The following is a 16,818-nucleotide window of genomic DNA, read 5'->3' as shown; positions in this document are numbered from 1 at the left end:
GAGGATTTGAGGGGGGGCTTCTTTACGCAGAGGATTGTGGGGATCTGGAACTCACTGCCTGGAGGAGTGGTGGATGCAGAAACTCTCACCACTTTTAAGAGATGGTTGGATGGGCACTTAAAGTGCAGTAACCTGCAGGGTTACAGACCTAGAGCTGGTAATTGGGATTAGACTAAATGACCTTTTGTTGGACGGCGCAGATATAATGGTAAGTACTGCAGGGAATAGAATATGGCCAGGGTGATCTCCTGGACTAGTGTCGATCGCCTGGATGGGTCGGAGAGGAATTTTCCCAGATTTTTTCTCCCTAAATTGGCCTTGGTTTTTATCTGGTTTTTGCCTCTCCCAGGAGATCACATGGCTCTGGTTGGGGTGGAGTGTAGAATGTTTTAGTATAAGGGGTGTCGCAGTTGTGGTGAGGTGTATTGGTTGGGCTAGGTGCTCTTTGCCTTTCCATCATTGCTCGTTGGTTTATATGTAACCTTTAGGGCTGCTGACCGAGTGCCGTGCGGCTCTTTGTCGGCCGGCGCGGACACGATGGACTGAAATAGCCTCCTTCTGCGCTGTAAATTTCTATGTTTCTATACATATCCCCGTTGGGTCTCGGTATTCCTTCCCGGGGTGGGGGCAGTCTGCTTTCACACCCCTTCCCAGCTGGTTCGATATCTGTGTCGCCTGTTTCATTGCAGTAATCTCCTACAAATGTGGCCCCTTCCTTGCACAGAGAGGCAGGATCTACCTGCTCCTGGAGCAAGGACTCTCTTTTCTCGGACAGAAACCCTCCCCTTTGTGCGAGATTACAGATCAATCTCCCCGCACACCGCTGAAGATAAATCATAGGGGAATCAAAACCAATATTGGAGCTGGGAATGACTGTGTGACTGACAGTCTCATCATCCAATCGAGGACTGCAGAGGCTGTTCGCTTTCCAATTGGCCAGGGAGGGCACGGGCCATGAGGATGACCGACCAATGGGAGGAGTGTGGGGGGGTGGGTCAGGAGGTCATATGATGAAACCTGCCAGAATCCATCCAATCAGAGTTGGCAGCCTGTGTAACGAACACCACAAAGGGCCCATCCCAAGTGTTGGTGCGTGCGGTGCCCAGGGTGTGGGGCAGGCAGCGAGCGGGCGGGCGGGGTGGGCACAGTGAGGATCCATGCGGTGCCCAGGGTGTGGGACAGGCAGCGAGCGGGCAGGGTGGGGCAGGTAGCGAGCGGAGTGGAGACAGTAAGGGTCCGTGCGGTGCCCAGGGTGTGGGACAGGCAGCGAGCGGGCAGGGTGGGGCAGGCAGCGAGCGGAGTGGAGACAGTAAGGGTCCGTGCGGTGCCCAGGGTGTGGGACAGGCAGTGAGCGGGTGGGGTGGGCACAGTGAGGGCAGGTAATATAGACCTGGGGATTCTCACTTACATCACCAGCAGTACCCACCGCCTGGGAGGACAGTGAACGTGGATGTCAGGTGCGGAAAGGATGGAGCTCGGCTGTGATGCCTCTGTAACAGCCTGCCAACACTCAAGGTTTAGGCTCACCAATGGAACAGCGCTGCTTGGGTTTAGTACGATGGGCTGCCTGTCCATGGAAACGGCTGAGCGCACTGGATACAGTAAAGGCTATTGGCCCCGACAACATCCCGGCTGTTGTGCTGAAGGCTTGTGCTCCAGAACTAGCCACACCTCTAGCCAAGCTTTTTGAATGGGGAGAAATTGCAACATGCTGCGGTGCAGAGGAACCTGGGGGTCCTTGTGCATGAATCCCAAAAAGTTAGTTTGCAGGTGCAGCAGGTAATCAGGAAGGCGAATGGAATGTTGGCCTTCATTGCGAGAGGGATGGAGTACAAAAGCAGGGAGGTCTTGCTGCAACTGTACAGGGTATTGGTGAGGCCACACCTGGAGTACTGCGTGCAGTTTTGGTCACCTTACTTAAGGAAGGATATACTAGCTTTGGAGGGGGTGCAGAGACGATTCACTAGGCTGATTCCGGAGATGAGGGGGTTACTTTATGATGATAGATTGAGTAGACTGGGTCTTTACTCATTGGAGTTCAGAAGGATGAGGGGTGATCTTTTAGAAACATTTAAAATAATGAAAGGGATAGACAAGATAGAGGCAGAGAGGTTGTTTCCACTGGTCGGGGAAACTAGAACGAGGGGGCACAGTCTCAAATATGGGGGAGCCATTTTAAAACCGAGTTGAGAAGGAATTTCTTCTCCCAGAGGGTTGTGAATCTGTGGAATTCTCTGTCCAAGGAAGCAGTTGAGGCGAGCTCATTGAATGTATTCAAATCACAGATAGATAGATTTTTAACCAATAAGGGAATTAAGGGTTACGGGGAGCGGTCGGGTAAGTGGAGCTGAATCCATGGCCAGATCAGCCATGATCTTGTTGAATGGCGGAGCAGGCTCGAGGGGCTAGATGGCCTACTCCTGTTCCTGATTCTTATGTTCTTATGTTCTTATGTAACCTGTTCCAGTACAGCTACAACACAGGCATCTACCCGACAATGTGGAAAACTGCCCAAGTATGTCCTGTCCACAAAAAACAGGACAGATCTAATCCAGCCAATTACCGCCCCAGCAGTCTACTCTCAATCATCAGCAAAGTGATGGAACGTGTCATCGACAGTGCTAACAAGCAGCACTTACTCGCCAATAATCTGCTCACTGAAGCCCAGTTTGGGTTCCACCAGGACCATTCAGCTCCAGACCTCATTACAACCTTGTTCCAAACATGGACAAAAGAGCTGAATTCCACTCAAGAAGCTCAAACCCATCCAGGACAAAGCAGCCCGCTTGATTGGCTCCCCATCCACCACCTTAAACATTCACTCCCTCCACCACTGGCGCACCGTGGCTGCAGTGTGTACCATCTAAAAGATGCACTGCAGCAACTCGCCAAGGTTTCTTAGACAGCATCTCCCAAACCCACGACCTCTACCACCGAGAAGGACAGGGGCAGCAGGCGCATGGGAACACCATCGCCTGAAAGTTCCCCTCCAAGTCACACACACCATCCTGACTTGGAAAAATATCGCCGTTCCTTCATCGTCGCTGGGTCAAAATCCTGGAGCTCTCACCCTAACAGCACTGTGGGAGCACCTTCACCACACGGACTACAGCTCACCACCACCTTCTCAAGGGCAATTAGGGATGGGCAATAAATGCAGACACAAAACCCACAGAGACACTGAAATTTGGCCGGTAACAAAGAGGGGAGAGAGTAAGGGTAGATTTCACAACCCTCAACCTCTGATAAATTGCCCACATCCAACCCTCAGATTCCAGCCTGTAACTCACTCTCGGGTATCTGTTATTCTCTATATAAACCCCCTGAACCCTTCGATTAGATTCCAGCCTGTAACTCACTCCCGGGTATCTGTTATTCTATATATAAACTCCCTGAACCCCTCGATTAGATTCCAGCCCGTTACTCACTCCCGGGTATCTGTTATTCTATATATAAACTCCCTGAACCCCTCGATTAGATTCCAGCCCGTTACTCACTCCCGGGTATCTGTTATTCTATATATAAACCCCACCTCCGAACCCGTCAATTAGATTCCAGCCTGTAACTCAGTCCCGGGTATCTGTTATTCTATATATAAACTCCCCGAACCCCTCAATTAGATTCCAGCCTGTAACTCAGTCCCGGGTATCTGTTATTCTATATATAAACCCCCCCGAACCCCTCGATTAGATTCCAGCCTGTATCTCACTCTCGGATATCTGTTATTCTATATATAAACCCCCCCGAACTCCTCGATTAGATTCCAGCCTGTAACTCACTCTCGGATATCTGTTATTCTATATATAAACCCCTCAAACCCCTCGATTAGATTCCAGCCTGTAACTCAGTCCCGGGTATCTGTTATTCTATATATAAACCCCCCCGAACCCCTCGATTAGATTCCAGCCTGTATCTCAGTCCCGAATATCTGTTATTCTATATATAAACCCCCCGAACCCCTCTATTAGATTCCAGCCTGTAACTCACTCCCGGGTATCTGTTATTCTATATATAAGCCCCCCCGAACTCCTCGATTAGATTCCAGCCTGTAACTCACTCTCGGATATCTGTTATTCTATATATAAACCCCTCAAACCCCTCGATTAGATTCCAGCCTGTAACTCAGTCCCGGGTATCCGTTATTCTATATATAAACCCCCCCGAACCCCTCGATTAGATTCTAGCCTGTAACTTACTCTCGGGTATCTGTTATTCTATATATAAACTCCCTGAACCCCTCGATCAGATCCTAGCCTTTATCTCACTCCCGGGTATCCGTTATTCTATATATAAACCCCACCAAACTCCTCGATTAGATTCCAGCCTGTAACTCAGTCCCAGGTATCCGTTATTCTATATATAGATCCCCCCGAACCCCTCGATTAGATTCCAGCCTGTATCTCAGTCCCGGGTATCTGTTACTCTATATATAAACCCCCCAAACCCCTCTATTAGATTCAAGCCTGTAACTCACTCCCGGGTATCTGCTATTCTATATATAAACCGCCCCGAACTCCTCGATTAGATTCCAGCCTGTAACTCACTCTCGGGTATCTGTTATTCTATATATAAACTCCCTGAACCCCTCGATCAGATCCTAGCCTTTATCTCACTCCCGGGTATCCGTTATTCTATATATAAACCCCACCAAACTCCTCGATTAGATTCCAGCCTGTAACTCAGTCCCAGGTATCCGTTATTCTATATATAGATCCCCCCGAACCCCTCGATTAGATTCCAGCCTGTATCTCAGTCCCGGGTATCTGTTACTCTATATATAAACCCCCCGAACCCCTCTATTAGATTCAAGCCTGTAACTCACTCCCGGGTATCTGCTATTCTATATATAAACCGCCCCGAACTCCTCGATTAGATTCCAGCCTGTAACTCACTCTCGGGTATCTGTTATTCTATATATAAACTCCCTGAACCCCTCGATCAGATCCTAGCCTTTATCTCACTCCCGGGTATCCGTTATTCTATATATAAACCCCACCGAACTCCTCGATTAGATTCCAGCCTGTAACTCAGTCCCGGGTATCCGTTATTCTATATATAAAGCCCCCGAACCCCTCGATTAGATTCCAGCCTGTAACTCACTCCCGGGTCTGTGTTGGTCTTTATCCAATGTAGCAGTGTTTGTGGGGTCACACTGACACTGGTTAACTGGTAGAATGGAATTGACGGAGCGATTAAAGCAGCGTTCATACAATCTCCCGTCACGCTGCCCTCCTGCAACACCAGAGGAAATGTGCCCGGTAAGGCTGATGGCCTGCATGATCCAGCAATAACCGGGCCTCCCAGGGGCAAATGCAGCTTGTGTATGTAGGTGCTGTGACTGGCTGTGGGAGGGCAGTGTGTCAGGAGCTGTAGGAGCACTATGTCAGTGTGCTGATATATACACAGCACTGGGGAAAGCAGCAAGCTTCAATAACACTTGCAGTGGGCTTCTTACTTTTTTTATAGTCTCTTGCTAAATGCATGGGCGCTCAGCAAATCATTTGCATTCAGCAGGTTTATATTGTGTGCCTGCAGCTGTTAAGCATCATAATTATATGCTGGCTCCTGCAGAATATCTCAAGCTTATCTCACACAGCAGGCAGAGCACTGAACAGCTTCAATCGCTGCCTGGCACACTCTCTCACTCTATTGCTGTGTAAACCTACTGCTTCTCCAGTGACAGCCCGTGGCTCAGTGTTAGCACTCCCATCGCCAAGTCAGGGTGTCCCGCGATCAAATCTCACTCCACAGACTGGAAGCACAAAATTGAATGTCGATACAGAGTGATATTGGGCAAAGTATAAAAACAACATTGCACCTGATCTAGTGGAATTCCTGCCCAAACAGCTCACCGACATCGCATTACTTTTTCAAACGAGGGCTTTGGGGAGTTTATATATAGAATAACAGATAAGCGGGAGTGAGTTACAGTTTAGAGTTTAGAATTTAGAAGAATGAGAGGGGATCTCATAGAAACATATAAAATTCTGATGGGACTGGACAGGTTAGATGCAGGAAGAATGTTCCTGATGTTGGGGAAGACCAGAACCAGGGGTCACAGTCTAAGGATAAGGGGTAAGCCATTTAGGACCTAGATGAGGAGAAACTTCTTCACTCAGCGAATTGTGAACCTGTGGAATTCTCTACCACAGAAAGTTGTTGAGGCCAGTTCGTTAGATATATTCAAAAAGGAGTTAGATGTGGCCCTTATGGCTAAAGGGATCAAGGGGTATGGAGAGAAAGCAGGAATGGAGTACTGAAGTTGGATGATCAGCCATGATCATATTCAATGGTGGTGCAGGCTCGAAGGGCCGAATGGCCTACACCTACACCTACTTTCTATGTTTCTATTGATGTTTGCTTATAGTTATATAAATGTAACTTGGTGTTGCACCCTGCTCCGACCCAGCAGCAATGAGATGAATGATCAGTTATTCTGTTTTTTCCAGTACTGGTTGAAGGGTGATGTATTAAAGATATCTTTTTGTGGCTCAGTGGGTAGCACCCTCGCCTCTTAGTCTGAAGATTGCCGGTTCAAGTCCCACTCCAGAGACTTGAACATAAAAATCTAGGCTGACACTCCACGACAGGTGCCTCCTGTCACCTCAGGACATCTCAAAGCGCTGTACAGCTAATTAATGTGGGAAACACGGCAGCCACTTTGTGCACAGCAAGCTCCCACAAACAGCAATGTGATAATGACCAGATAATCTGTTTTTGTTATGTTGATTGAGGAATAAATATTGGCCAGGACACTAGGGATAGCTCTCCTGTTCTTCTTCGAATAGTGCCATGGGATCTATTACATCCACTTGACAGCAGACAGGGCCTCGGTTTAACATCTCATCTGAAAGACGGCAAAGGCGTACTGGAGATATCCCTGGTGTCCTAGCGATATTTTTTCCTTAATTATCATCATTAAATACAGATTATCGGGTCATTATCACTTTGATATTTGTGGGAGCTTGCTGTGCACGAATTGGCTGCTATGTTTCCCACATTACAACAGTGTCTACACTTCAATAAAAGTATTTCATTGGCTGCAAAGCACATTGGATGGTCCTGAGATTGTGAAAGGAGCTGATTAAATACAAGTTATTTCTCTTCCTCTATCTAGGCGATGGTTTATAGATGCTACAGCTCCCTTGATTGGAGTAAGAGCCATGGTTCAGTGGGGCCCAGATACAGACCATTATATAAACCGATCCAGCACCAGATTGGCCAGATCCACATTTGGACCTGTTCATTACATTCTAAATAGTGGGGGGAAGGGTTCGGGTGAGCAGAAATTTAAAAAGTCAAAGCGAAAGGAGAAAGCAATAATGCAGGGTAACGACAGGGGTAAGGTTAACCAGAGTATGACAGGAAGGGATAGAGTGTATACAGAGCATCAAAAAAGTGCATCAGAAAGGGGGGGTCAGACCATGAAAAAATGGTAAAAAAACAAATTTAAAAGCTCTTTATCTGAATGCACGTAGCATTCGTAACAAAGTAGATGAGTTAACGGCACAAATAGATACAAATGGGTATGATCTGACAGCCATTACAGAGACGTGGTTGCAAGGTGACCAGGACTGGGAACTAAATATTCAGGGGTATTTGACAATTTGGAAGGATAGACAGAAAGGAAAAGGAGGTGGGGTAGCACTGTTAATAAAGGCTGAGATCAGTGCGTTAGTGAGAAACGATATTGGCTCAGAGGATAAAGATGTTGACTCAGTTTGGGTGAAGATAAGGAATAATAAGGGGAAAAAGTCACTGGTGGGCGTAGTCTATAGGCGCCTTAACAGTAGCTACACTGTTGGACGGAGTATAAATCAAGAAATAATGGAGGCTTGTAATAAAGGAATGGCAATAATCATGGGTGATTTTAACCTTCATATTGATTGAACAATGTAATTTGGCCAGGGTAGCTTTGTGGAGGAGTTCATAGAGTGTATCCGGGATAGTTTCCTTGAACAGACTAAATAGTACTGTGTAATGAGGCAGGATTAATAAATGATCTTGTAGTAAAAGATCCTCTAAGAATGAGTGACCATACTATGGTTGAATTTCAAATTCAGTTGGAGGGTGAGAAAGTTGATTCTCAAACCAGGTTCCTAAGCTTAAACAAAGGAGACTACAAATGTATGAATGCAGAGTTGGCTAAAGTGGACGGGGAAAATAGACTAAAGTATGGGACAGTTGATGAGCAGTGGCAGACATTTAAGGAGATATTTCATAACTCGCAACAAAAATATATCCCAATGAGAAGGAAAGACTGTAAGAGAAGGGATAATCATCCGTGGCTAACTCAGGAAATAAGGGATGGTATCAAATTGAAAACAAGGGCATACAATGTGGCCAACATTAGTGGGAGGCCAGAGGATTGGGAAATTTTTAAAAGCCATCAGAGAACGACTACAAAAATGATTAAGAGAGGGAAGATAGATTATGAAAGTAAACTCGCATGAAATATAAAAACAGATAGTAAGAGTTTTTACGAGGACAGAAAACGCTAGTGGGAGTTGTGTACAACCACCAAACAGTAGTAGTGAGGTTGGGGACAGCATCAAACAAGAAATTAGGGATGCGTGCAATAAAGGTACAGCAATTATCATGCGCGACTTTAATCTACATATAGATTGGGCTAACCAAACTGGTAGCAATACGGTGGAGGAGGATTTTCTGGAGTGTATTAGGGATAGTTTTCTGGACCAATATGTCGAGGAACCAACTAGCGGGCTGGCCATCCTAGATTAGGTGATGTGTAATGAGAAAGGACTAATTAGCAATCTTGTTGTGCGAGGCCCCTTGGGGAAGAGTGACCTTAATATGGTAGAATTCTTTATTAAGATGGAGAGTGACACAGTTAATTCAGAGTCTAGGGTCCTGAACTTAAGGAAAGGTAACTTCGATGTATGAGACGTGAATTGGTTAGAATAGACTGGCGAATTATACTTAAAGGGTTGACGGTGGATAGGCAATGGCAGACATTTAAAGATCACATGGATGAACCTCAACAATTGTACATCCCTGTCTGGAGTAAAAATAAAACTGGGAAGGTGGCTCAACCGTGGCTAACAAGAGAAATTAAGGATAGTGTTAAATCCAAGGAAGAGGCATATAAATTGGCCAGAAAAAGCAGCAAACCTGAGGACTGGGAGAAATTTAGAAGTCAGCATATGAGGACAAAGGGTTTAATTAGGAGGGGGAAAATAGAGAATGAAAAGAAGCTTGCTGGGAACATAAAAACTGACTGCAAAAGCTTCTATAGATATGTGAAGAGAAAAAGATTAGTGAAGACAAACATGGGTCCCTTGCAGTCAGAATCAGGTGAATTTATAATGGGGAATAAAGAAATGGCAGACCAATTGAACAGATACTTTGGTTCTGTCTTCACTAAGGAAGACACAAATAACCTTCCGGAAATACTAGGGGGCCGAGGGTCTAACAAGAAGGAGGAACTGAAGGAAATCCTTATTAGTCAGGAAATTGTGTTCGGTAAATTGATGGGATTGAAGGCTGACAAATCCCCGGGGCCTGATAGTCTGCATCCCAGAGTACTTAAATGGCCCTAGAAATAGTGGATGCATTGGTGATCATTTTCCAACAGTCTATCGACTCTGGATCAGTTCCTTTGGACTGGAGGGTAGCTAATGTAACACCACTTTTTTTAAAAAGGAGGGAGAGAGAAAACGGGTAATTATAGACCGGTTAGCCTGACATCAGTAGTGAGGAAAATGTTGGAATCAATCATTAAGGATGAAATAGCAGCACATTTGGAAAGCAGTGACAGGATCGGTCCAAGTCAGCATGGATTTATGAAAGGGAAATCATGCTTGACAAATCTTCTAGAATTTTTTGAGGCTGTAACTAGTAGAGTGGACAAGGGAGAACCAGTGGATGTGGTGTATTTGGACTTTCAAAAGGCTTTTGACAAGGTCCCGCACAAGAGATTGGTTTGCAAAATTAAAGCACATGGTATTGGGGGTAATGTATTGACGTGGATAGAGAACTCGTTGGCAGACAGGAAGCAGAGAGTGGGAATAAACGGGTCCTTTTCAGAATGGCAGGCAGTGATTAGTGAGGTGCCGCAGGCTCAGTGCTGGGATCCCAGCTATTTACAATATACATCAATGATTTAGATGAAGGAACTGAGTGTAATATCTCCAAGTTTGCATATGACACCAAGCTGGGTGGCGGTGTGAGCTGTGAGGCAGATGCTAAGAGGTTGCAGGGTGACTTGGACAGGTTAGGTAAGTAGGCAAATGCATGGCAGATGCAGTACAATGTGGATAAATGTGAGGTTATCCACTTTGGTGGCAAAAACACAAAGGCAGAATATTATCTGAATGGCGACAGGTTAGGAAAAGGGGAGGTGCAACGAGACCTGGGTGTCATGGTTCATCAGTCACTGAAAGTTGGCATGCAGGTACAGCAGGCGGTGAAGAAGGTAAATGGTATGTTGGCCTTCATAGCTAGGGGATTTGAGTATAGAAGCAGGGAGGCCTTACTGCAGTTGTACAGGGCCTTGGTGAGGCCTCACCTGGAATATTGTGTTCAGTTTTGGTCTCCTAATCTGAGGAAGGACATTCTTGCAATTGAGGGAATGTTCACCAGACTGATTCCCGGAATGGCAGGGCTGACAGATGAGGAGAGACTGGATCGACTGGGCCTGTATTCACTGGAGTTTAGAAGAATGAGATGGGATCTCATAGAAACATATAAAATTCTGATGGGACTGGACAGATTAGAGGCAGGAAGAATGTTCCCTATACTGGACAAGTCCAGAACCAGGGGTCACAGACTAAGGATAAGGGGTAAGCCATTTAGGACCGAGATGAGGAGAAACTTCTTCACTCAGAGAGTTGTTAACCTGCGGAATTCTCTATCACAGAAAATACCTGAGGCCAGTTCGTTAGATATATTCAAGAGGGAGTTAGATATGGCTAAAAGGATCAAGTTGTATGGAGAGAAAGCAGGAAAGGAGTACTGAGGAGAATGATCAGCCATGATCTTATTGAATGGTGGTATCGGCTCGAAGGGCCGAATGGCCTAATCCTGCATCTATTTTCTATGTTTCTATGGAAATTGAGTTCATGTTATTTTAAGTGTATAGGCTAAAATTGTTCTCTAAAAAACTGATTTTTCTGGTCATTATCACATTGCTGTTTGTGGAAGCTTGCTGTGCGCAAATTGGCTGCCGCGTTTCCCACATTACAACAGTGACTACACTTCAAAAATTATTTCATTGGCTGTAAAGCACTTTGGGACATCCTGAGGTTGTGATCAGTGCTACATAAACGTTCTTCCTTCTTTCATGAATGCAGGACAGAATCGCCCAGGAAACGATAATCCAAGCCCTTACTCGTCAGGATCTGTGGGCTTTCAGTAATCTCAAAATACATGAAAATACCTTGCAGCAAACTACCGCCTAACTTTAATCGCAACCACTATACCGTAACCCAAACTCGCCCAGTCCACGACACCACAACCCAATCCATGATATCATAACCCAACCCCACCACACCACAGCCGAACACTCACCTAAGCCATCGGACTACAGCCTAACTCTGCTCGAGCGCCGGATTGATCGCACGGGATTGCCGCGGCCTTGGTGGTCCAGGTAAGTGACTTTTATTTACCGAGCCTGCAGCGATGGCTCTTCCCTTTACGGGAAAGAAGGGCCCTTTGTACACGACGGCCCAGTGCGCAGCGCTGCTGAGGTCTCCTGCCCGCCCGCGTCCTTTAGCGCTCCGAGAAAGAAGCATAGTGCTTGATTTAGAGCTCCACTTCTTTCCTCGAGCACTAAAGTCAATGTTATGAGAGCGGGGAAACATTAGCATCTGGCGCTCCAAATGGGGCGATGATGAATTCCTCCCACTGACAACACACACAGCTGTGACACGGTGTATATGACAGAAGTTACCGATGGACTGCACAGTTCCACAATCGCCCTCTCCCTTCAGTCAGACGGGTGCTTACCTTGAAGACCTGGTAAGCATATTCATCATCTGTTTCAATGTTGATCATCTTCAGCAAGTTTTTAATCTCTTTGAAGCTCATTTTATTGTCCTTATTTTCGTCGGCCTTTCGGAGGTATTCATGGATCCAGGTAGATTGATGTAAGGAGGTAACTCAAACATAAGAGTGGATGGGAAACAGTCAATTTAATTACAGTTCTAGAGCAGCACCCACAACCTGTCTGGGACAAGGAGGAAGATGGATTGTGTAGCGCTGCAGCTCTTTCACACACACATATACACACACACAACATACATGTACACACACGCCACACATGTACACACACATGTACACACACACCACACATGTACACACACAGCACACATATACACACACACCACATGCACACATAAATGTACACACACACCACACGCACACACACACCACGCATGTATACACATACACACACTACATGGGTACACATACACACCACATGTGTACACACACCACATACCTAAACACACACACACCACATGGATACACACATACCACATGTGTACACACACCACACATCTAAACACACACACACCACATAGGTACACACACACATGTGTACCCACACCACACATCTAAACACACACACAGCACGTGTACACACACACCACGTGTACACACACACCACACATGTATACACACACACACACACACACACCACACATGTATACACACACCACACATGCAAACACACACACACACGTACACATATTCCACACATGCAAACACACACAGACGCAGGCACCAATGTTCCCATTAGGGCTGTGCAGTCTGCTCACCGGCTCTACAATGGTAATAACATTGGAGTGGAACTAAACTATAGAACCAATGGGAACCTGTTCAACCTTTGTCGTCTCCAGGCCAGATCCAAGACTGTCCTATCCTCTGTCGTCGAGCTACAGTACGCGGACGACGCTTGCGTCTGCGCACATTCAGAGGCTGCACTCCAAGTCATAGTCAACATTTTCACCGAGGCGTATGAGAGCATGGGCCTTACACTAAACATACTCCACCAACCTGACCCCGCCACACAGCACTGCCCTCCCGGTCACCAAAATCCACGGTGCAGCACTGGACAACGTGGACCATTTCTCATATCTCGGGAGCCTATTATCAGCAAGGGCAGACATTGACGACGAGGTACAACACCGTCTCCAGTGCGCCAACGCAGCCTTCAGTCACCTGAGGAAAAGAGTGTTTGAAAACCAGGACCTCAAATCTGGCACCAAGCTCATGGTTTACAGGGCAGTAGTGATACCCGCCCTCCTGTATGGCTCAGAGACTTGGACCATATACAGCAGACATCTCAACGTGCTGGAGAAGTACCACCAGCGCTGCCTCCGCAAGATCCTGCAAATCCCCTGGGAGGATAGACACACCAACGTCTGTGTTCTCGCTCAGGCCAACATCCCCAGCATCGAAGCACTGACCACACTCGACCTGCTCCGTTGGGCGGGACACATTGCCTGTATGCCTGACACAAGACTCCCAAAGCATGCGCTCTACTCAGAACTCCCGACACGGCAAGCGAGCCCCAGGTGGGCAGTGGAAATGTTTCAAAGACACCCTCAAAGCCTCCTTGATAAAATGCAACATCCCCACCGGCACCTGGGAGTCCCTGGAAAAAGACCGCCCTAAGTGGAGGAAGTGCATCTGGGAGGGCATTGAGCACCTTGAGTCTTGTCGCCGAGAGCATGCAGAAACCAAGCGCAGGCAGCAGAAGGAGCGTGCGGCAAACCACACTCCCCACCCACCCTTTCCTTCAACCACTGTCTGTCCCACCTGTGACAGGGACTGTAATTCCCATATTGGACTGTTCAGTTACCCGCGAACTCACTTTTAGAGTGGAAGCAAGTCTTCCTCGATTTCGAGGGACTGCATATGATGTTGATGATGATGGTAATAACCACGCACGCACAAAGAATTGATTGGGCCATGCGGCCAGTTAAAGGGCCCGCGCACCCAAAAGAAAATGACGGAACATTGACACACACACAAATACATTCACATACACACACACAGACATACACACATAGTGGCACACATAAACATATGCACACACACCCACACACGCACACACAACCAAGACCTGTGCTACTAATCACTGTATTACTCAGTCTAAACACTGCCCTCTTTAGGGGTACAGCCCTCATTTCTGACAGTGTATAAGGGAAATTCATATGATTGCTACCCATGGTTTGCAGGCAGTGTGGACATGTCAAATGACCCGTTACTATATCTGACCACAGAAAGCAGCTCACAAAGGATATTGGTGAATCTTATCTCGCTGACTCATGGTTTCTGCTTTTTTCCTCAGTTTTTGCAGCCCGTGGACCCATCGCCTCCCTTCCTCCTCCGACGCCGCCACCAGGTCCAGGGTGGTTCGGCTGCCGGTGAACAAGATGGTGAAGCACCGTGTCTCGGAGAAGCTGCTGCCGTGCTTCTTCATCACCTCCGACCGGTGGCCCTCCTGGATATCCCGGATATCCATCACCGAGACTGCAAGATCAGACAAAGGATTAGCAACAGACAAGCATCGAACATCACCTGGGAAAAGATCTGTCGTCACGGACTGGTCGGGAATCTGGAATGTCCCAGCAACCAGCCATGAAACTCTCTCTAACACACTCCTCAATCAATGCAGGTCCCTGAGCAACACACTGTTAAAGAGAAAGAACTTCATTTATATAACACCTTTCCCAACCTCAGGACATCCCAAAGCACTTTACAGTCAATGAAGTACATCTGAAGTGTAGTCACATGGTGTAATGTGGAAAACATCGCAGCCAATTTATGCACAGCAAGCTCCCATAAACGGTAATAATGTGATAATGACCAGATATGTTTTAATGATGTTGGTTGAGGGATAGATATTGGCCAGGACACTGAGAAAATTTCCCTGCTCTTCTTCAAAATACTGCCATGGGATATTTTACTGAGAGGGCAGTGCCTCGGTTTAATGGCCCAACCGAAAGATAGCACCACCAACAATGTAGCACTCCTTCAGTACAGCACTAGAGTGTTAGCCTAGATTGTGTACATATAGCTCCCTGTGTAACACACTGTTCAGTACACACAGCTCCCTGTGTAACACACAGTTCAGTACATAAGTTTGCAGATGAAACAAAACTTGGAAGTATAGTGAACAGACAGGAGGATAGTGATAGACTTCAAGAGGCGGGAGCTCGGAGCAGCGCGAGTCCGGGGATTTCGGGAGGCCTATAAAGGCCAGCAGGAGATTGAGCAGTCAGTCGAGAGGCGGGAGCTCGGAGCAGCGCGAGTCCGGGGATTTCAGGAGGCCTATAAAGGCCCAGCCGGTGCAGCTGCAGCAGAAGTCGAAAGAAATCGAAAGGTGATGTCACAGCCAAGGGGGTAAGTGATTGGCTGGTGATTGGTAAGTTGTTTTTCTTTTTCTTTTTTCTTTTCTATATCAGTAAGTAACATTTAGCCTTGTTGTTGCCAAATTAAGTTTATCTAAGGGTTAAGTCATGGTAGGAGAGCTCGGACACGTGTTATGCTCCTCCTGTACTATGTGGGAAGTCAGGGACGCTTCCGGTGTCCCTGACGACTACATGTGTGGGAAGTGTATCCACCTGCAGCTCCTGACGGACCGCATTGCGGCACTGGAGCTGCGGGTGGATTCACTCTGGAGCATCCACGATGCTGAGAATGATGCGAATAGAACGTTTAGTGAGTTGGTCTCACCGCAGGTAAAGGGTATACAGCCAGATAGGGGATGGGTGACCAACAGGAAGAGCAGTGTAAGGAAGGTAGTGCAGGGGTCCCCTGCGTTCATCCCCCTGCAAAACAGATACACCGCTTTGGGTACTGTTGAGGGGGATGACTCATCAGGGGAGAGCAGCAGCAGCCAACTCCATGGCACTGTGGATGGCTCTGCTGCACAGGAGGGCAGGAAAGAGAGTGGGAGAGCTATAGTAATAGGGGATTCGATTGTAAGGGGAATAGATAGGCATTTCTTCGGCCGCAACCGAGACTCCAGGATGGTATGTTGCCTCCCTGGTGCAAGGGTCAAGAATATCTCGGAGCGGGTGCAGGACATTCTGAAAAGGGAGGGTGAACAGCCAGTTGTCGTGGTGCACATAGGTACCAACGATGTAGGTAAAAAACAGGATGAGGTCCTACGAGATGAATTTAGGGAGCTAGGAGCTAAATTAAAAAGTAGGTCCTTAAAAGTAGTAAACTCAGGATTGCTACCAGTGCCACTTGCTATTCAGAGTAGGAATCGCAGGATAGCCCAGATTATACGTGGCTTGAGGAGTGGTGCAAAAGGGAGTGATTCAAATTCCTGGGACATTGGAACCGGTTCTGGGGGAGGTTGGACTAGTACAAACTGGACGGTCTGCACCTGGGCAGGACCGGAACCAATGTCCTAGGGGGAGTGTTTGCTAGTGCTGTTGGGGAGGAGTTAAACTAACATGGCAGGGGAATGGGAACCTATGCAGGGAGACAGAGGGAAATATAATGGAGGCAGAAGCACAAGATAGAAAGGAGAATAGTAAAAGTGGAGGGCAGAGAAACCCAAGGCAAAAAACAAAAAGGGCCACATTACAGCAAAATTCTAAAGGGGCAAAGTGTGTTAAAAAGACAAGCCTGAAGGCTCTGTGCCTCAATGCGAGGAGTATTCGGAATAAGGTGGACGAATTAACTGCGCAGACAGCTGTTAATGGATATGATGTAATTGGCATCACGGAAATATGGCTCCAGGGTGACCAAGGCTGGGAACTCAACATCCAGGGGTATTCAACATTTAGGAAGGATCGGCAGAGAGGGAAAGGAGGCGGGGTGGTGTTGCTGGTT

The 16,818-nt window shown here is 47.1% G+C and overlaps 1 protein-coding gene across 2 annotated transcripts in view; it reads right to left on the bottom strand.

The window, feature by feature from the left end:
- LOC139234009 (1-phosphatidylinositol 4,5-bisphosphate phosphodiesterase delta-3-like) overlaps positions 1-16,818 on the bottom strand; it is a 355,874-nt gene that overhangs the window by 256,662 nt on the left and 82,394 nt on the right. For both annotated transcript variants that reach the window (XM_070864801.1, XM_070864802.1), the window contains exons 3-4: positions 14,271-14,499; positions 11,968-12,097 (exon numbers count right to left, since the gene is read on the bottom strand). In XM_070864801.1, coding sequence (XP_070720902.1) covers positions 11,968-12,097; positions 14,271-14,499 — 359 coding nt within the window. The remainder of the gene's footprint in view (positions 1-11,967; positions 12,098-14,270; positions 14,500-16,818) is intronic.

Source organism: Pristiophorus japonicus, chromosome 21, assembly GCF_044704955.1.
Source record: "Pristiophorus japonicus isolate sPriJap1 chromosome 21, sPriJap1.hap1, whole genome shotgun sequence".
In the NCBI taxonomy this organism is placed as follows: domain Eukaryota; kingdom Metazoa; phylum Chordata; class Chondrichthyes; family Pristiophoridae; genus Pristiophorus; species Pristiophorus japonicus.
This window is presented reverse-complemented; position numbering and strand designations above follow the sequence as displayed.